The 21,072-nt window shown below is 44.4% G+C and overlaps 1 protein-coding gene across 1 annotated transcript in view; it reads left to right on the top strand.

Annotated features, from left to right (window-relative positions):
- The window catches only part of LOC104511217 (suppressor of tumorigenicity 7 protein homolog), a 56,902-nt gene that overhangs the window by 33,507 nt on the left and 2,323 nt on the right, over positions 1 to 21,072 (top strand). Inside the window, exons 9-11 of the mRNA XM_010153734.1 lie at positions 9,263 to 9,413; positions 14,272 to 14,364; positions 16,962 to 17,101. Of these exons, the coding sequence (XP_010152036.1) occupies positions 9,263 to 9,413; positions 14,272 to 14,364; positions 16,962 to 17,101 (384 nt within the window). The remainder of the gene's footprint in view (positions 1 to 9,262; positions 9,414 to 14,271; positions 14,365 to 16,961; positions 17,102 to 21,072) is intronic.

Consider the following 21,072-nt stretch of genomic DNA (forward strand, 5'->3'; position numbering starts at 1 on the left):
TGCACCAACATAACCAGTGATATTTCTCTTCTGCCTGGTGGCCTGTTTAACTCTCCATTCCAGTCCTGTTCTGGGTGAACCTTTCTGAATGTTTTACTGAAGCCCAGCTGGAATATGTTATCCATGCTGTCTAAAAGATCAGATGTCTTGCTGAGCAAAGATACCAGTTCAGCCTGTCATGAGCAATCCTTGGGAGCCTGTTCCATCTTCCCCTTCTCTGTGCTTTTGATAAGTCTTCCCATCTAAATCTTGTTTAACAGTTTGCAAACCAATGATTCCGTACTAACACGAACTGTTTCCCTCCTGTTTAAATGAACGGCGTTGCGTTTACTTCTCTCATCACTGGATCATTTGGTTCTGAGTGGGGGTCTTTTTGGTTTAAATCAGTTATGCTAGCGTGGCCGTTTCTGGGACGTGTTCATTCACTGTGCAGGGACAGAGATCATTGCCTGCAGTGCCCTCCACTTCTGTACATGCTCCTATTGTCCATCCTGCTGTTGTCTCCACGCTGTGCACTGCCATGAAATTGAGGCTAAGCTTTCATTTACTCCCTTGTTTCTTGTTCTTTTCCTGTTTATACTGAAGAACTTGCTCTTCTTTGGTTTGACTTCCTTTGCAAAATCTACCTTACTGTAAGTTGTGGCAGTTGCCGCATAACCTCTGAACTTCCAGACCTCCAAGATCCTGCTTTTCTTGTAGTTCAGTACTTGCATTCATCGCTTGTGAACCCCTTTTCCCCAGCCAGCTTCTGCTGAGGTTCAATACAAGGCTGAATCTCCTTTCTGACAGGTATCCCGGTGCGTGAAATGCAGATTATGTGTTGTTTTCTGTAGCTCTGATTTAAAGAAATTCCAGTCCTCTTCCTCACTGAACTTCCTGGGCTTTTCAGTTCATGTTGTTAATTGATTCCTTCATTTTTTCAAAGTCTGTAATTTTGAAATTGAAAGCCATTGTGAAACATATGAATTATCAGGATAACAAGGGGCAGACGGGTTTTTTCAGTTCATATTTTAACATTGAAACAGGGTAGCCTAATACAGATTAATATGCAGCACTGCAGATTTCACATTCATTCTTTCTGCTATTAGCTAAAGGATATTAAGGTGGCAAAAATATGGTTTTGGTTATAATTTTATGCATAGTATGGATATTACACCTGAATTTCCACTCAGTTATCATTGAGGTCATCTCCGATTTGTTCTTAATGAAATGGAGATAAGTTCTAGCAAGCAGCATCACAAGAAATCTGACAGTCCCACAAAACTCCTATGTCTTCAGAGCTTCTTTGGGATTTAAACACGCATGAGTGTCTTCTTCAGCCTGAGGAAGAAATAAAGTAAAAAGGTGACAGATTATTTAAAACATTTGCAAAGTTCCCAGCAGAAGCCTTGAAAGCAGGGAACTTCACTGTTAAAGAGGGGGGGAAAAAAAAAGGTTTGGTATGTTTCTCGTTTATCTCAAAAGGAGATTTTTGCATTTTCAGCGCAGATCATTAGAATTTGGAATTATCACACAAAAATTATTATTACTGGATATGGTCTTTCAAGGTATTTAACTGGAAATAGCAGATTTTTGCCAATGAGATTCTGAGACAAAGGGAATGCAGGGAACACACTCTGAAGATGCTGAGAAATGCTGCTGAGCTGGATTTTGCAGGAAAGGGAGAGTGAGCCTCCCGTCGTGACCTATTGCAGGTTTGTATACAATAACCACAGGGTTCTTGCAATGCTGCTGACTTCTCCCGAGGAAATTATGGCCAGATTGCAGTCCAGTGCTCCACAGTGATGTTGCAGAGGTCAGATACACTTCTTAGGCTTTCTTTTGAATGCAGTCTAAAGATATAGGGACCCCTTAGGGAGAAGCAGTTTGAAAGTCCAAGATTTCCATCTCTACTTAGAGGTGAGAAGCTCTACAAACACGCGTACCTTCCACATACACACCAGTGTGTGTGCATGGTTCCGGGAGTCTTCTGGGTGTGCATGTCATGAAGACGTTGGCACCCACTTTCATGGATTCTAGATGACTAGGCGTCACCCTGGGTTTTATTTTCTGTCTACACAAAAATGACTTGTACAGAGGCCTCATGTGGCTGACAGTCTTTCTTGGGGCAGCCACCCTTCCAGCAAATAACCTTCCTGTGACACAGGTCTCTTCTTCCATTTTTGAGTACATTTCAAAGGCAGTTCAATTTCCAGAGTCCGTTAAATCTCAGCTGTAGGGGGTAATTTATCTTTTTTTTTTTTTTTTTTAAACACACTGGAGTTAAGATATGACACATGGAGGTACCAGAACCTGGTTGAAGTGAACAAAGGCAATGCAGAGCTCAGGTAGCCTGCCAGACCTCTCCAGGAACGAGGGCAGCTCACTCGGCGGTGCTGTTTCTGGAAGCTGAGCTGTGCAGGGTGAGGCCAGTTCAAGTGTTTCAAGTATAATCTGCTCCTTCTTGTTCTGAAGACATTTCTTGCCTCTAAAAAGGTTTCTGTGCTTGAAAATGCATTAATTTTTTAAGCTGTGCCAGAAACACATCTGATAAAAGATATTACCTCTATGTATAGTTTGCCCTGTTTATGTTACTGAAACAACTCAGCTGCAGCAAGTAGCAGCTTTACACTTGGGCAGAGATTGCCTATGGAAAAAGAAGGCACTTCACCAAGCAGAATGCTTGCAGGGATCTCTTTAGTAGAAGAAAAACATCACCAGTAGCAGATTGAAGTCAGCAGGAATTTCACTGTGAGAAGAATCACAACAAATTGTATCACTTGTTTGTGAAGACTTGTCTGCATTGCTGTGAATTTCACTGTGAGAAGAATCACAACAAATTGTATCACTTGTTTGTGAAGACTTGTCTGCATTTTTTTCCAACCATCTTCATCTTAAATGAGACTATGGACTAGTCTCCTTCCTTTTCTTAGTGTAGTGCCACGCACTGTGGAGCTTTGCTCCCAAGGAAATGTGCTAACACTGTCTGACAAGGTGCTGCTCAAAAGAGTTAAACAAAAAGGTTTTTGTTGCCACTGAGGCAGTTGGGGTATCACTCTAATTCCAGAGAGTTTTGTGTGGAAAAGAGAGTAGTACATCCTGTGTCATGGAGAGTATGTAATTTGTGGAATGTGTGGAAAAAAGTATGTGTATACAGACGTACACATGACTTCATCAATATTATTTATATGTTGTGCTTGGAGCTTCCCCACTTACATGTAATGCAACTGTCCCAAGATAATGCTGATAAAGTGCCACAGCTGTTTCTGGAACATTCCTCAACTGTGGAACATCCTTTCTGAACTGATTTGCAAGGCTCCCTCCCTGCATTCGAACTCCTCCTGAAAAGTGCCTCCACACACACCTTTTCTGTAATTTATGAGACATGAGCTATTCACTAAGATCAGAGGAGAGACAAAACGGGTGATGGTCCACGTAGCCGATAGATAAAAGTGAGTCAGAAGTGTGCTCTCCTCACAGGTGTATGGGTTTGCTAGGTAAGCCAGGGGCTGAGTTGATTTAAAGAGAGTATCTGCTGAAGTTTGCTGCGTTTGAATCAGACAACTAAAAATTGGTATTACTTTAAGGAACGCCAGTTTTGTATGTAAAGAGTTTCTTAAAAGGATGTAAGGAACCACTGACTTACACACTTCTAAAGATTTACCTGTTCTCCCTTTCGTCCCTTCTCATTTCTTTCTTACCTTACTTATTTTTTCCAGTAAGAACTGTGTCTGTATGCTTGGTGATTTCTAGTCAGTGGTAGTTGCTAACAGAAACAAATAACACAAACAAATTCATACACCAGATGGGAAATGAGTCTGTTCTGCACACCCCATGATATTACAGAAAAACTATTCCAGACATGTTTAAGAGAGTTTTTAACTGTTCCGTGAGACAGTGATTTCTATTTGTATCTCCAGCAAAAAGGCCAAACTTCTTAATTACCATCAATCCAATGAGAACTTGTAAGGTGACCTAGAAGTGGCTTCTCTGGGCATGTAGAAACCAGTATTTTGGAACCATTTTAAGCTTGTGCTGTTCATCCCGCTGGGAGGAGGAGAGTTCCTGTTCAAACAATGTTAAATTCTCATATTCTGGCCTGGAGGGATGCTGTCACAGGTGCAGGAGGGACTATTGCCTATTTGCAGCCTGAGCTGTAATTTCAGAGGCAAATTGAGGAAAAGAAGGAAACCTGCCTGAGATAGGTTGATTTATTTTATAAAAGAGCATGGAAGTAGCTCATTAATGTGGAATGTTAAAAGCACTCCCAGTAGAGTCTAATTAGTAGCCAGAGTGCTGTCAATATTATGAATTAAATAATGTATATTCAGTTATCATATTACCACAGAATCACAGAATGGTTTGGGTTGGAAGGGACCTTAAAGACCATCTAGTTCCAACCCCCCTGCCATGGGCAGGGACACCTTCCACTAGACCAGGTTGCTCAAAGCCTCATCCAGCCTGGCCTTGAAGACATCCAGGGATGGGGCATCCACAGCTTCTCTGGGCAGGTTGTTCCAGTGCTTCACCACTCTCTCCGGGAAGAATTTTTTTCCTGATATCTAATCTAAAATTAGTTCGAGTAAGAGAAATATGAATTCCACCATTTTGTACTTCATCTGTACAAGGTCCGTTGTCATCTTCCAAATGCTCGTTAAAAGTCCTATTCCTCTGTCGTACAGAATGGCTGTAGCTGCGCAGTATCTGTTACAGTGTCGTGTAACCGGCCCAGAAACCCGCTGTGGAAGCACATGAAAAATACTGTTACCCTTGGTGTAACTCCTAAAAGTTAGGGGTTTGACAGGACAAAGTTTGAGGTGAGAGAAGAGGGAGACCAGAAAAACAAAAAAAGGCAACCAAAAAAAGTCCAAGCGCAAGCAGTGCAGCGGAGAAGGGCTGATTGAGCCATCTGTTGATGACAGAACTCATTGTGCAACTTGAGTATTCGCTCGTAACTTGATTAAGACTAGGTCATTCTGGCCGAATTCTCAAAACTGTCTTTTCCAAGCTCAATCTTTTTTTAAAGGAACATGATAACCCCGGAGGGTGGTGACAAGCTATGTTCTAGTCAAACTTCTTTGTTTGTCATGAAAACTGAGTGCAGTTGAAGATGTTCTGGGCTTGCCACCTCCATTTCCTGCACGATGGCTAGCTCTTTGCCGAGCTCCTTATGTAGCCTGTTACTCGACTCTCCCTCTGAAGTGGAAGCACGCTCGGGTTCAGAGCCTCCCGTCTTCCCTGTGTGTTCAAGCTGTTGAAAAGATAGTGAAGTTTGACCACTTAAATTGTGAAGATGGTGGTTGAATCTGAGAGGATGCTGCTGTGTCGGGAGTTACAGTCAGTAGGGAGCCTGTCAAGACGTGTAGGTTGTTTTCTTGTAAAGCCAGGTGGAATTCATACTGGTATGAATTTTAGTGGTGTGGTAGGATCTTCCGTCCATGTTAGTCCTGTAACAACAAGGGCTGTGGTCTGGACTGAGGCTTTTGGAAATGCTGAGGCGTAAATACTCAGATTCCCACCCTGAAGTCTTCGGTGGCTGAAGAGAAGACTGTACCTGTCTAGTGTAGTATCTTTGATTAAGTGCAATAGCAGCCCTCTTGGAAACTACAATCAGATGTCTTTGGCTGATTTTTTTCCAAGAGCTGGAGATACTTGCTGCGTGCAGAAGCCCATCAGGACTGTGGTTCACACGTTACATGAACAGCGTGAGGACTGCACCTTATTGGATAGTTTTTGAAGAAAGATTTCTTTTTTCATTGAATTTCACTTCACTGCAATTTTTCTGCTTGTCCAAACCGAAATGTTCTGGGGGGGAACTGTGGACACCCCCTCCATGGAAGTGTTCGAGGCCAGGCTGGATGGGGCTTTGAGCAACCTGGTCTAGTGGAAGGGGTCCCTGCCCATGGCAGAGGGTTGGAACTAGATGGTCTTTAAGGTCCCTTCCAACCCAAACCATTCTGTGACTGTGTTACTTCACAGACAGTCTGCTAGGAACCCAGCAGACTGCTGGGACTCAGTCCCGCCTGTCGAGAAGCTGGGTGCCAGTAGCCTGCGGTTACCATGAAAGGGGGCTGCTCTTGGCTGTGCTGTCTCCAGGTAGACCCTGAGCCCTCTCAGCCAAACCTCCAGGAACCTGAATGCTCTCCAGGCTCTTGAAGTCCCCTTGAAAATACAGTAATGCAAGAATGGATATGATATTCTAGGAAATCTGGACCATCCTCATTTCCATGGACAATCATCTCTCTCCTTCCATAATAATCCAACCCTACCTTACAGCTAGGTACCTTTCTGGTACCCATTACTCCTATTTAAAGATTAAACAGATGGAGGCCTTCAAGTGCCCTTTGGCAAAGCAGACCTGCCATTTATTTGATTAGCTCTATTCCGTACTCGTGGAATTTGATCTTTATGTTTCTGAAAGTGCCTGATGAGAGCTGTACAGTGTGTTCCAAGCGAGGTCTCTCTGGAGCTGTGTACAATTAGCATTCCTGAGCCTCCAGAATAAATTCGTTGACAGTTTGTATGCCTATAAGGCGTGGCTGACCTTTGTGCATAAAACAAAAACTGTTAATGAGGCCCAAATGAGCGTTGAGCCATCCATCAACTTTATGTGTGGGTCTTCTCGAATATTACCAAACCAGATTATGGACTTTCTGTTTGGGAAAATAACCGTGATTGAGTAATGAGGGAGGAGTGTTTCACATTTCTGATCTGAGGTTTGTATGCCTATAAGGCGTGGCTGACCTTTGTGCATAAAACAAAAACTGTTAATGAGGCCCAAATGAGCGTTGAGCCATCCATCAACTTTATGTGTGGGTCTTCTCGAATATTACCAAACCAGATTATGGACTTTCTGTTTGGGAAAATAACCGTGATTGAGTAATGAGGGAGGAGTGTTTCACATTTCTGATCTGAGGAGCTCTTAAAAATATGTTTTTCTTTCTGAAACTGAGAAAAATGCAGACTGAAAGGTCAACACCACTGCGTGAGGACTGAGAATGATTTGTACGTGTCACAATTCCATCTGGTATTTCCACTTGATTTGTTTTTAATCGCTGATAACAAGCGATATGTAAGAGTCGAAATCACGTTTTCTTCTCAACGCTCCTAGAAATAGGACATTGCTGCTTGGTTTTTCTTTTCCTACAAATAGTGACATGGCCTTGGGGTTGTTTGGGGTTTTCTTTCCTTTGATTGAAATATATAAATATTGAGAATTTACTTTCTCATTTACTTACACAAAAAGAATATGGAAGTAAGAATTACGGTATAAATTGATAGATAGAAACCTGCAGCTCTTAAGAGTTGTATCCCATTCTGCTCAACAGGTATAATGTGTGTTTTTAAAAGGGTGGCAGATTCATTAGGCAGCAAATAATAACATGTGCTGTATCTCTGAGCTTGGCAGCTCGCTCCCTCTTGTCAGGTCTTTATTCTGTTCTCGCTGTGACTCTTAATCCCCTGTCCTGCCTCCTAAACTGCAGCTTCCTCCATTAATCCACCTGCTCTGCAGCTCTCACATTTTTTTGAAAGGCTTTAGAGAAAATCCAGGTATCTCACTTATTACTCCCACTGCTAATTCAGTTTCTCCTCTGTTATTAGTTGCATGCATCAGAAACACACATGATTTCTCTCTCTTCTTTGAAGTTTTCATCTATTTCCCAGGGTTCTTTGGTCAGTTCTCTGCTTTGATCATGCCATCTTCCCATCCTTTACCTGGTCGATAGCTCCTTCCAGGCTCCTTCAGGCCAAGGGGTAACTGGCTCGAGGATGCTGTTTGTGCTCATTTCCCTCTGGCCTTTCCTCTTCCTTTTCCCAGGGGTGATTTTCAATTCCCATTTATTTCTTTTGCCCTCTTTCCTCCTCTTCTCTGCGCCAGCTCACACACTGGGCATGCCCTGCAGTCTCCCGTTCACAAAAGCCGGCGTTTAAGCGGAGCTGCCGAAGGGTAACACCACCCACGCCTCCGTTTCACCTCGGGTGTCGTTGCCTTCTCTTGGCTGCCTCCCCTGGGTGGCTGTCAGCCCCTCGCACCCGCCGTCCTTCCAGCCCAGAGCCGAGACCGCTGGGCAGGCACAGAGGCCTCAGAGAAGCGGAGGGACTGCGCGCCCACTCTCTGTGTCTGCGATCAACCCTGGCTTTCCCCCCTGGACCTCGTGTCAGGGCCTGACAGTCTGCTGCCTGACTCGCCTCCTGCCTCTGCGTTAACACCAGCAACGCTCTGGCGGGGAGAATGTTTGCTCTTGGGCATCTGGGAGGAGAGCGGCCGTTTCCGTAAGCTGTTGAAGCGCAGTCAGCGCAGGGCTGGGGATCGTTGCGCTGCCAGAGGAGAAACGACAGACGGGAGTTGGTTCGGCAGCCTGTGGTTTCTGTCTGTCATTCCTTGCTCCGGAAAGCATCTTTCCCCTCCGCTAACTGGAACGTAGTAGCACTAGTGACGAAGTAGGGTCTGCTGAACTGGTAGGGGTCTGGTTCATGGGCTGGGGAAGGAGGAGAAATCACCTGCGTGAACAATGGCCGGGACCTCCGTCTGCTCCGTGGCGTGAGCCCTCCGCGTGTTCCATCCACTTCTGTTATGGGGGATCCAGTGACCGGGAGAGTTCCTTGTGGGTTTAGTCAGAGGTGCTTTGCATTTTCATAGCATTTTCAATAACTGTTTCAAGTAGCAATATTAAACATCCAATACTTAACTCACCGCCCCACCCCCCCCAACCCTGGAAATCAGGTATTTGTTACATTTTGTAACTTTCTTTTACTTTGTAACTTGTTAGTAACTACTTAGGTGTCTGCCAACCTTGCACGTTCATAGAACCCGCTGATGGCAATGCAGTGAAGCAACCTGTGTGCAAACTAGGAGTAGTAGATGATCTTTAAGGTCCCTTCCAACCCAAACCATTCTGTGATTCTACTGTGTGTTTCCTGTGTGCATCAAACTGCTTATTGCCTTCTTCATTTTATTATAAACACTTTTAATTAAGAAGCTCTTGTAATTATATTCTCTTTTCTGCTTTGAGCCCTTTTTTCTGTCTCCTTTGATAAGAGAGACATCTCATTCTGGAACTCTCCATAGTCCCCCTGCCACAGCTGAAGAGCAAAACATCAACCGTCTGTCAGCATATCCTAGTCTTTGGGTATAATTCAGTAATTATCTTCAAGTGCAGTTGCTGGTATTACACATTTGATGAAACACTTAGGAGGGGAAGTACTTTAGGGAAACAGACCTTTCAGTGTGCATTGCTTTTTATTACCTCTGAAATAATTGTGCTCTCCTTTTTTATTGCAGTATCTACTAGAAATGAAAAGCTTAATTCTGCCCCCTGAACATATTCTGAAGAGAGGGGACAGTGAAGCAATAGCATATGCTTTCTTTCATCTTCAACACTGGAAAAGAGTAGAGGGGGCATTGAATCTCTTACACTGTACATGGGAAGGCAGTAAGTAACTCTGTTTCTTACAAAGGAGCTAATCAAATATTTTTATTGAATGTCATGAGAAAATAATAGCTTTTTGTGATGTATAGTATGTGGGAATTCTGTAGGTCAGTTATAGCTTCACCAGCATTGACATATTTGAAATTTAAACTGAAGATACAAACTTCTATTTAAATGAGAAGAAGGGTTCTGAGTTCTTGGATTGTGTTTGCTATGTAACACTGAACAAAATTTCCCATCTTCTTTGTGACATATTTTCTTACTCAACAGAGAAGGGGATGATACCTTCCTCATTCCAGAATTGTAGAGATTTGTTTGTCATTATTTGAATGTTTGATATTGGGAAATTATAGAAGTGCCTTATAAGCAGGAAAAAAAAACCCAACAACATATAGTACTGTGTTGTTTTATACTATTTGTTAATATTTAATTGACAAACTGGAGTGAATTCCAGTAGAGGACCACTAGGATATATAGGGGGCTGGAACATGTGAAGTGGGTAAAGATGCTCAGTGAGCTGGTTTACTCAGCTATGAACAGACCTCTGGTAGACGAAGGAGGGATCCGGTTGCTGTCTTCTGCCACCCGACAGAGAGAAAGTATGGAAGGCAGAGTCAGAGTCTTCTCAGAAGGGCACAGTGGAAAGACAAGAGGCAACAGACACCACCTCCAGCAAGAGAAATTTCATATAGACATAAGAAAAACACTTTCAGAATGAGAGTGGGGATGCACTGCAGCAGGTTGCTGGTAGCTTGTGGGATGGAGATACTCAGAGCTTAGCTGGACATGGCCCAGAGCAGCCAGACTTAACTTTGAAACTGACCCTGCTCTGAGTATGAGTTCGGAGTCGTATAGGAACCTCCTAACCTGAATTACCGTATCCTGTCTTTGAGATGTGCTCTCTCCAGGTTCCAGAGAATCCAAATTCACCGTTTAGAGTCACCCTTGGTGGGCATTTTTAATGCAGATCTGTCATTCTGCAACCTGGTTCCCCTTTTCTGCTCTGCTTTCTTCTGGTTCTCTTTTTGCCTCTCCATATGTTAGCATACCACCATTTTTTTGTTTCCTTCCTCCATTTGCTGCTCTCTTGAGGTTTGTTATGAAAGATACAGTTTGTCACCATGATCGTTCCTGCAGAAATAGACCTAACACCTCCTTTGTAAAAGTGACTTCCTGTTTCAGTGACTGTGTTAGATGACCTGAAGTTGCCTGATTTACAGTGTAGGCTCCCCGAGGAAGCACTGGCTTTGTTTCTAGGCGGGTAGGACACCTTGCTCAGGAATCCGTACCAATGCCGCCTGGGGTTTGCTCCACTGCACTGCTCTCTGTCCTACCTGCTTGCTCTCTTCCTGACATGTCTCCCAGCCTGTGATTTTCCCTGTCACGGCTTCCTTCCCAGCGGCTTCTTTTCAGTGGTTACTTTTATGTAGTGTTTTTTCTCTTGCAGATTGCTTGTGGAAGTCCTTTAGCGCAAGGCCTTGTTACCTCATCATTATGGAGCATTGTTTTGCAGGGAATCCTGAATAGATCTCCTTTTAATTTTTCAGGCCGGGGAGTCCCTAAGGGGCTGTTTATGAGGACTGACTTTTGGCACAGGAGGCTGGCTGCACCGCAGTCCTCCTGCCACCTAGGAAATCTAGTCATGTGGGCCTGAAGGCAGTGTGGGGCATTCCCATCTAACTGCCTTAACTGATTCCTCTCCTTAGTACTTCCGTAGGAGTCAGAATATATACTTCATTAGCTAATATTTGCATAGCAGCCTGTAAAGAGGTAAATTATTATTGTTGCATAACCTCTAATGAAAAATCCCTAATTCATTTTGCACAGAGATTTCAGGGAGGGATGAGCAGTGCACCAGTCCTCAAGAATTTTGTTCAGATATTGCTCACATATGAAGACCCCCGTGGGTTTTAATGCTTTCATCCATGTTTTGTCCAATAATCATAACGTTTGGTACATACCTCAGTACCTGAAGGGGCCTACAAGGAAGCTGGGGGGGGGACTTTTTACAAGGGCCTGTAGTGACAGGACAAGGGGTAATGGGTTTAAATTGAAAGTGGGGAGGTTTAGATTAGATATCAGGAAGAAGTTCTTCACGGGGAGGGTGGTGAGGCAGTGGAACAGGTTGCCCAGAGAAGCTGTGGATGCCCCATCCCTGGAAGTGTTCCAGGCCAGGGTGGATGGGGCTTTGAGCAACCTGGTCTAGTGGAAGGTGTCCCTGCCCATGGCAGGGGGGGTGGAACTAGATGATCTTTAAGGTCCCTTCCAACCCAAACCATTCTGTGATTCTATGATACCTCAGTCTGGCTAATACTCTTTATGGATGTAGTGAACTGTTTACGTCACTTCTACGTCCTTTGCTTGCAAAAGGTTTCCTCAGCAAGTCTGCACAGTTGTAAGTTAAAACCAGTGGAAACATGTCAGGGAAGTTAAATTTAGTTAAATACTAGTTCTAACCAACAGTCTGTTGCCATCACTTTATTTCTAGGTATTTATGTACCGGCCATGTCCTTAAAGTGTACTGTTCTGTCAGTGTGCTTAAATAACCACAAGCTGCACTTGAGTAGCTTGTATGTAGGAATTTAATGTATGTACAGAGTATTCAGTTCTGGCCTTGTGGGAATTGGACAGAATTAAGTACGGTCAGTCACTTGGGGGGTACATTTTGAACACTTCTGAGGAGGGTAAGGTCACTCCTAATTCACAGCCTTTAACACAATTTATGCGGAAGTGTCTGTGTGATATTTTAAACTCCAAAATTCTCCGAGTGCTTTTCCCAGATTGCATTTAGCAGTTGAGAAAAGTAAGACTATAAAAATAATGATCATCATTGAACTGGAATGTTGGTTGTTTCCTGCTCTGTCTTCATTCGATCAAAGAATAGTTTTATTCATGGGACAGCTGGAAAAACCCAAGTGACCCCACGTGAAACGTGGCTCTGGGTTTGGTCCGGGTGCTCTCTACGTAAGGTCTGTAGTTTCAAGGGTAACCCCATCTCAGAAGACCCTAAAGTGCTTGTTTGTCACTGCTGGTCCTTAAATCGGTGTCATGGTTCCTGTTGTCTGCACGAAGAACCACCTCGGGGTTCTCCACTGCTACGGTCGCGTCACAGCGAGCACGTGGTTGCATGGCAAACCGCCTCTCTGCCACCTGGCCTGGTGGATGTAAATCGGGGTTGGATAACACTGTCAGAGCCGGCAGAGAAGTACCTACGTAACCACCAGCTGGTGGAGATGAGCCAGGGCACTTTCTTCCCTGGCTGATGACACTGCTGAATGAACTGGCTTGCTGCAAATATTCCGTATTTGCTCTCATGTCAGAGCAATTTTAAATTCAGCAAAATCTATCCAGAGTTGTTTTGTAAAAGCAACATCTTTACTGTTTCATTTATTTGGATTAGAATCTTAATACTACTGCGATTTAAGCTAAGGCAGAAGAGGCTTGATTGTCTGTTTAAATATTAGACAATTTTGAAGGCAAAAATCACGTTAGTGATGTTGAAGTAGTGAGCATCGACCATCCCTCCATGTCGGTTTCGGTACAGATGCTCGAGTTTGCTGCCTGTGAAGACCATGTGAGACTCGGATTACTGTATTTGTGCTTGGCTTTTTGGGGTGCTACGGAGAGAGGGGGAGTGCAATATCGGAACTATGCTGGTTTACAACCTCTGAGGATTTCTGCCTTCTTTGCTATGGCTTTAAACAGCAATCAAGAATCAATGCACTCATATGATTGCACAAAAAAATGCAGCTAACTTCATTTCACACGCATGGCACTCACCTGAAAATACTGGAGGATTGTGTACTTTAAACGGATTCCTCGGTTGCCTCGTGAGCGAGAGATAATGGAGTGTTAGCAGGTGGCGGTGGGCTGTACCTCCCATCTGAAATACACAGTGCTTCTAAGACATCTGTTGAGGAAAGTATTGCTTCAGTGGCTGATGTTCATGGGAGTAGTGAGAATAACATGCTGATGACATTTTAACAGTGAGAATAATATATAGGATAATGGAAAAAGATGCCTTGATTGTGAAGCTGTAATTCAGTCAAGTGTTCTGATGTTTGCGTAAACCACGCTTAGACGGCCTATGACATCATCACCATCCAGATTTAGTCATCCATTTCCCTCCCTCTCTGTTATTATTTTCAACTTTAAAAACGCCTAAGGTTAAGTATTATTTTATCCGTGACCTGAAGACTTACATTGGAAAGCTGACTTGGTCTGCTGCATTTAAAAAGAGCGTATGTGAGGAATCTGGTTTTAATAATTCAGTATTAATCTTTGATTCCCAAATGTAAAATAAACCCGTGACTGTTGGAAACCTGGTTCTCTGGGCTTGAGTCACCAGTGTTACCCAGTTTGCTGGAGTGTGATGGGGAAAAAAAGCCGTGTCCTTTTTTCATGCAGAACTTCTGTTCTGGTTGATGCACAGAGATTGGGAGTATTGGCCTGAATTCACAGGCTTGGCTGGTCACTTTTGTAGGCTATACCTGTTACATTAGATACCCTTTTTTCCCCTGGAATTTAAAAATTCTGCAGGCTGAAAAGCTAAGACCAAATGTGTAAAGTTGGCTATGGAGTTGTAAATACAGTGGGCTGTGATCATGCAGACATTTCTGTATGGAGTTGTGATGTGGTCTCACTAGACAATCATGAGCCTTCTCCCAAGAACAAAAGTGAACGTAAGTGTGTGCAGCATTAACAGCTAAGCGTAGGTTTGCATTTTGGCATTGCATGCGCTGTTGGCAACCAAATATAAATGTTACGTTTTGTCTGTTTTTCAAAACTGTAAATATAGTTCAGTATGCCCAGTGCCTGCCACACATGTACTAACTTGTGCGCAACATTGTTTTCTTTCCAGCTTTCAGAATGATCCCCTACCCACTGGAAAAAGGACATCTTTTCTACCCTTACCCTATTTGCACAGAAACTGCAGATAGAGAACTACTACCGTGTACGTGCAACTTTTCTTACCGTTGACATCCAAGAACTGTTTACCTGGGTCTTGCAGCGCTGCTCTCCATTGATGCCTCTGAAATTAATTCACTGGATTAGACTAATCAGGTTGACAGTGAGTCTCCAGAGCTGCCTTGATGGTTGAAGAGGCAGCTCCCAGCCATAGTTCATAACGATTAGCTGTCTGTCTTGTTGACAGCGTAGGGACAGGGAGAGAGGTTACGGAGGAGATATAAATCAGACCGTGCTATTCTCTCTTGCCAAGACACTGGAAAATATGTCTGATCTTTCACCAGGGTAACCTCCCATCAAACCAAAAGCCTGGTGGCACAGCCTTGTTAGGCTCGTGTAGACACACTAGCTACTTAAATTCCAAGGCAAGATCAAACCTGCCTGAGGAGGGCTGGATCATTAACACAGGCATTATTCTGATGGGTTACGGCGACTTTTCTGAAAAGCAGGTGTAAATGGCAGGAAAGGGCTTTCTTTGTGTAATGGTGTTTGTCCTGGTCTGAAGAGATTTTAATAATAATACATTTTTAACAAATTACTCCAGTCATGTACTATCCGTGTTTACGCATGTATTAGCAAAGTGCCAGCACTGCTCCCAGTGCTCTGCAAGATACAGATACAAAGACAGATCCAGCCCCTGGGAAGCGTTACGGTCCAAGCTAACAGGACTTGCTGTAGTGCAGGCAGCGAAGCACAGGAACGCAGGGGGATAGCTGGAGCAGCCCATCTTGCGGACAGTTACGCTTCATTTCCACGTGAAGTGAGTGGGACTGTCTGTGAACACAAGTGGGGCACACACAAGTGCGGAGCGGTTTGTGGGGTCAGGGCAAAGGAGGCAAATACAAGTTGATCCAAGGAAGGAGATTCTTCTCTCACCTCTGCTATCCTGAAGAAGGAATAGAGAGAAATCTGTTCTGGTAAAGAGTAAAACTTTGGTTGTTTCTGCTGTGAAGGCTGGTTTTGAGGGCATGTGCACTGCATGTAGTCTTGCATTCAGAACCTCTCTGCTCTGAGCTGAAAAATGCGTTGCCACTTTCTGTAAGCCTATGGTTGACATGAGGTAAGAACAGTACAGCGAAAATCCACTCCTTGTGAGTGTCTCCTTCTCCGTACATTCTCTCTGATATTACACAGAAATCCTTGGCAGCTGACAGTATCTCCCCACCCTGTTATAATCACCCTAATTGTAACAACACCTCTTAGAGAGCTCTGCTTGCTTTACACAGAGGGATGCTGAGCTGGGGAGGGTGGAGCGTCAGGAGATTTAGGAATGACCAAGTCATGCAGAATAGCTCAGTGTTCTCTTTTTAGATGCAAAACTAATTGTTCTTGTCAAATGTTAGAAGCCAGGGACTCTTTAACAGCATATGCAGACAGTCCTGTTCCGCTCTGGCAGTTATGGGAAATGCCTTTCACTGCAAAACCTCCTGGGTTTAGTAGGGAAGGGTTTAACATTCCGGGACAGGCACAGGTCAGTTAAAGGTGTTTCGCGTACCTGTCCGCACCCTTTCCCTGTGTGTGTTTTAAAGGAGAGTCAGCTGAAATTGTATCACGACACTAAGAGACGATGGGCTGGCCGGATTGAAAATATCAGTCGCAAAACTTTTGCCGTAGCTGGAAAACAGACCCAATGACAAGTTTGAGCCTGTGTCAGAAGCAAGCGCAAACAACCGAGCACAAGAAATCTTAGGCTGACAAAGGCCTAGTTCTGGCAGTCCCCGACCTCTACATAAGCTCCCAGCTACGGATTGAACGAGTGAAGCAGATACGTCTCCATCAGACCTTTTGCCAGCCCAACTGAGTTTTCACCTTGAATCTGAACCACCGTAAAAGTTTAAGGGATATATTCTTCCAGTATAATACTCATTATTCTCTTCTGACCCTTTCAGCCTTCTCAGTGCTGCCTTCTCCAGAGCCCAGTGGGCGACTCTTCATACCAGAGCAGAGCAAATTTCTGTATTCTTTTTAGTGTATACTAACAAATGCCTTAAAAATCAGCTATTAATTTAAATTCCAGGCTTTAACATTTTAAAAATGTCTTGCATTCTTGTAAGTATACAGAGAATTCTGAAAATCTGAATTCAAAGCATGTGTTTATATGCCCTGCTTTCCGGATAACCTGTCTACAGCTGTGCTGCTGCAGTGTTGGTCTCAGTGCTGCTCCCGGGTGCACTTTCTGCACTCGCTGTGCAGCAGCAGCAGCAGCAAACGCACAGCCACTGGGCAGTGACCTGCATAGAAAAAGGGGATTTTTTATGTGTAGGGTAGTTTTCTGGGGTTAGTTGTCGCACAGCTGCACTGTAGTTAGTTCTGACACAAGGGAAGCAAAAGGAACTTGTACATAGGGCCAGAGTAAGCCAGAAATAGGATCTTTAGGTGAGGATTATTTGGCAGTGAGATGACTGACACAACAATGTGGTTGGCCTTAGATGTTCCAGACCTATGGGTTTTCTTCTTTCGAAGTTCTTTGGGTGTCTTTGGCTGTTTAAACTATGTAAGAATGTTGGTTTGGTTGATGTTTTAACTGGGATTTTTTCTTAATGTATACTGCATTCATTCCCGTTCCCATCTATTTTTCTACAGCATTTCATGAAGTTTCAGTTTACCCCAAGAAAGAGCTTCCCTTCTTCATCCTCTTCACTGCTGGACTATGTTCTTTCACAGCCATGCTAGCCCTCCTGACACACCAGTTCCCAGAGCTTATGGGGGTCTTCGCAAAAGCTGTGAGTATTCTCTGCTGCTGCTCCGTCCTGGTAAATAAAGGGAAGAGCTGAGCTACATTTTGCCGGGTATTATATAAATATATAATTATAAATGTCTGCATATTCAGTAGTAGAAATAAAATATCAAGAGATGTCCAAGCAGGGGGACACTTTAAGGGAGCTAATCAGTAAAACACTACTGTCTGCCTTCTCTGGTTTATATGGTTGTTGTGATTTTGCCAAAAAAGGCTTGGTGGGAGAAGGGAATATCTGTGTTTTCATATATAATCCGATAAAATAAACTGATAATGGTTTGCAAACCCCCTCTACTCTGTGTAGAGCCGTAATGACTGCCGGGCTTTCCAGGGCAATAGAAACTCTCAGTATGAGCAGAAATAGAGTGCACTGTTAACCAGGGCAAATCTGTGTGTTCTTTCCCCAAACTGCCATGAAGGAAGTAGGCTCAGTATTTCTCTTATAACTTTTCTTAACTACATCCAGGGAAGTCTCTGCTAATTCTGCTTTTTTAATCCACCAAGGATTATAAGTGTTGGAGGATGAGGGGTAAGGGCCATGAGTTACGCTAAAACATGCTTTTTTCTTTGGGAAACCAAGAACATCACTGCTCCACTGTGCTAGGATGTGAAAAATACACTTATAGGAAAGTTCTAGGATAATAAAAAAACCCCTGTCTCCTTCTCCAAGAAACACTAAATATCCTCTGTTGTGATGCATTCACTCAAATACATTTGTATCTTCTGTAGGTCTTGTGTTTCCAAAATAACCTCCTGGCCTTGTTTTTAATGTCATTGGTGCTTTTGATGTGGGGGGGCACAGGGGGTGGGCTGGAGGAGGCACGGCTGAAAAGCTTTGGCAAATTCCAGGTCGTAAGTCCTTTCTCGAACTCCTTTGCAAATGGTGAGGGAGAGAGTCCCTTGGCAGGTGAGCTGGGGCTTCTACCACCCAGGCTGGTGCATGACAGGGGGCTGCTGCAGCAACAGTTCTGCTGTAGTTCTTTCATTAGCTCTAGAAGACAGAAAATAAGATTAGCTGTAGCAAAAGATACCACTTCTGTCACCAACAAGTGCTGCAGCGTACCTGGAATGTTACTACTTGCTCTTGTTTCTTGAGTGTGTATGTAGGCAGCTGGTGGACGGTAAGCGTGTCACTCAGGGATGTGATCTTAAACCACTGCAGAAAGGTGGTGGCGTGTTTGCGTGGGCTTAACTCACCTGGCTTTGGCTGCTGAGTGCAGTCAAACAGGAGGAGCAGAAGTTGAGCTGGTGGTGTGTTAATAGCTGTTTCTCCGTGGTTTGGAGCTTGCAGGTCCCAAAGCCATAGAACAGATACCCCCGGATTCTGTATGCGATACCAAGTTCTACATATCGGAGCAGGTGAAGTTCTTAGTTGGTAAGATAAGCACAGACAAATAGAACTGAAGTGTGGGCTGCATTCTGTGCGTAAAATTGGCAAGAGTACTCAAGATCTCCAAACCTGTATGGCTGCAGACGGGATGTCAGTTAGCATGTGTTGTGCCTTGGTTTAGCTGGATCTTCTCTTCATAAACCACCGCACACAGCAGCTGAGATTTCGCTGCACGTGGGAAGGGCCGAATTCAAGCCCGCGGCCGTTCGTTGAGCAGCTCGTAGAAAGGCTTTGATTCAGAAGCCTCATTTTGTTGTGCCCTCTGGGAAAAGTATCCGAGGTGTAGGAGATAGATGAAAATCATGGTAGACATTTCTTTGACATGCAGCTGTATCAGAACAGAATAGAAGGGGTTGGCAAGCCCTGGCTCTCTTCCCTTTCAGCTTCAAGGAAGATTGTTACATAAATGATTTCATAAATAGCTAAAAGATGAATGTGCTGAACACTGGTTATGGGCACTGAATTACCTATTCCTGCATGGTTGGTACTTGTGATGTGGTACATTGCGTTGTGTAACTGTGCATACAGGCTTTAATAGGTCTAAGTTCTTCCTTCTCTTAACACCTGCCAATCCCAAAAGCATCGCACAGGTGTGATCGTGGCCCAGCCTTATGTTGCTGCAAGTTGCTATTTACCCTGTTTCACAAAAACTGAACAGGTTGGCATGATTGGGTGTGGGAGCTGCTCTGACCTCTCCTCTGGGTGGCATCTTGCACCTCTTCCATTGCCCGTGTAGCCAGACACTGGATTCCTCAAGGCAGCAGAAGCCCTTGAGTGCTGAGGATGTCCTTCACGCGTGGGACTGCCAAAGGTGGCCCGTGCTGCTGTGACAGTCCCTTAGGGCAGCCTCCGTTTCCCCGCTGGATGCAGAAGTTACAGGTAGCGTAAAGCTACGTTACTGTTCTGGAAGGTTCAGCGTAGGATGGAATTCACCAGACTCCATCAGTGCACCCGTGTTTTAGAGCCAGAACCTGCTCTGAACGCTGCCTGCCAGTTTAGCAACAAGGTTAGGTATTCCCAACTGCATCCAGCCAGTTCTGGAACATTGTACCTGGAAGGAAGCTCGGCTCTTCCCGTAATTAAATTGGAAGAATCCAGTTCCTCTTTGATTGTCTTGTCAGGCTGAATATAAGTAACTTTACAATGACAGTAGATCTCACTTGGTTCAGAGGCATGTTCATGGCTTGTGGGTTTATGTTTTGCTACGCTTCCCAACAAACGGCGTTTTGGAGGTCACTGAAGAGGTGACCGCAAGCAGAACAGATTTCTGATCGCACAGCTTGGACCATTGTCAGTGCCGTGTAGGTGTTACTGAATTTCTTTCACTGTCCTGCAGAAGTATAACTATCTGGGAAATGGTTCAAAATAACTAAGTGCAGGTCATTTCATAACATGGTAGCAATAAAAGTGTATCTTAACCACAGGTGGGAGTCTTACTAACAAGGGAGTCACTGTATAATTCGAGTCAGTGGTCGTGTCTAGAAGCGTTCTGCCTGGTTAATTTTTTTGAATGAACGAAGCTTCAGGAAGACTGATCTTTCTCTGGTCCGATTCCTTTGTTTCCCTGAGATCACTGACATGGTCTGTTGCAGTATTTCCCGTGTGAAGCGTGAGACCTCGGTTCAGTGAGTAGGTTTGCCCAGGGAGATGTTTCATCTGCTTGGACGTCTGCAGACGGTGAGGTAGGGAACATGCAGGTGAGATCACCGGGACTGAGCCATAAACAGTCCCTTCCTCCCTGCAAACACGCAGCGGAGAAGCTGAAGAAGGTACTTCTGCATATCTGTTCTCATCAAATGGTGCTATTCCAAAGGTGCTTCCAGAAGGCTGGTTTCTGCCAGCTGGGTTGACAGTTTTCTTTTAAAATACAGACTAATGATAGCAAACTTTTTACAGGTCTCCCATTGCCAGTTCTGACACCTTGAATTCTTACTCTGCTGCTGGTGCTGGTTTTTCTGTTCCATGTGGAAAAAAGAGTGTCAAAAGGAAAAGCAAAAACAAGAGAGTATTTAAAAAGCTCCAGCCTGTCGTGCAGAATAAGCCCTCCTGGGTGCTACCGTGGGGCAGACGGGCTGGGTAGGCAACTGCCAGTGGTGTCTGAGGACAGGAGCACTAGGAGCTTTCCAAGGGCCAGAGAACGCCAGCACAGATGATGTTTACATGGGCTTGTACAAGAGAGTAGGTGCCATCCTGAACCTCTTGCTGTCATCAGAGGTTTTGCTTGGACTTCAGTGAAGCCAGGTTTTTGGTATCCATTAATTTAAATGTATTTTGTAGACCAGCTCTGCGGGTTTTAGTCAGGACAGTGTTAACTTTCTTCACAGTGGCTGGTATGAAGCTAGGTTCCTGTATTTACCCTAAGAAAGTACTGATAAGGGGTCTTTTTAGCTGGTGCTGGGGGATGCCTGCACCAATCAGGGTCTTTCTTGGCTTCTGATACTGCAACTGCATTCCCAACTCGCTACAGGCAGCGCAGGGGACACACAGGTCAGGCAGCTGACCAAGGAGCATTTCATTCCATAGTACGTCATGCTCGGGGCAGAGGCGAGGAGGGGGCTCAGGGGCCA

This window comes from Eurypyga helias, unplaced genomic scaffold, assembly GCF_000690775.1.
Source record: "Eurypyga helias isolate BGI_N326 unplaced genomic scaffold, ASM69077v1 scaffold33726, whole genome shotgun sequence".
NCBI classification, from domain to species: domain Eukaryota; kingdom Metazoa; phylum Chordata; class Aves; order Eurypygiformes; family Eurypygidae; genus Eurypyga; species Eurypyga helias.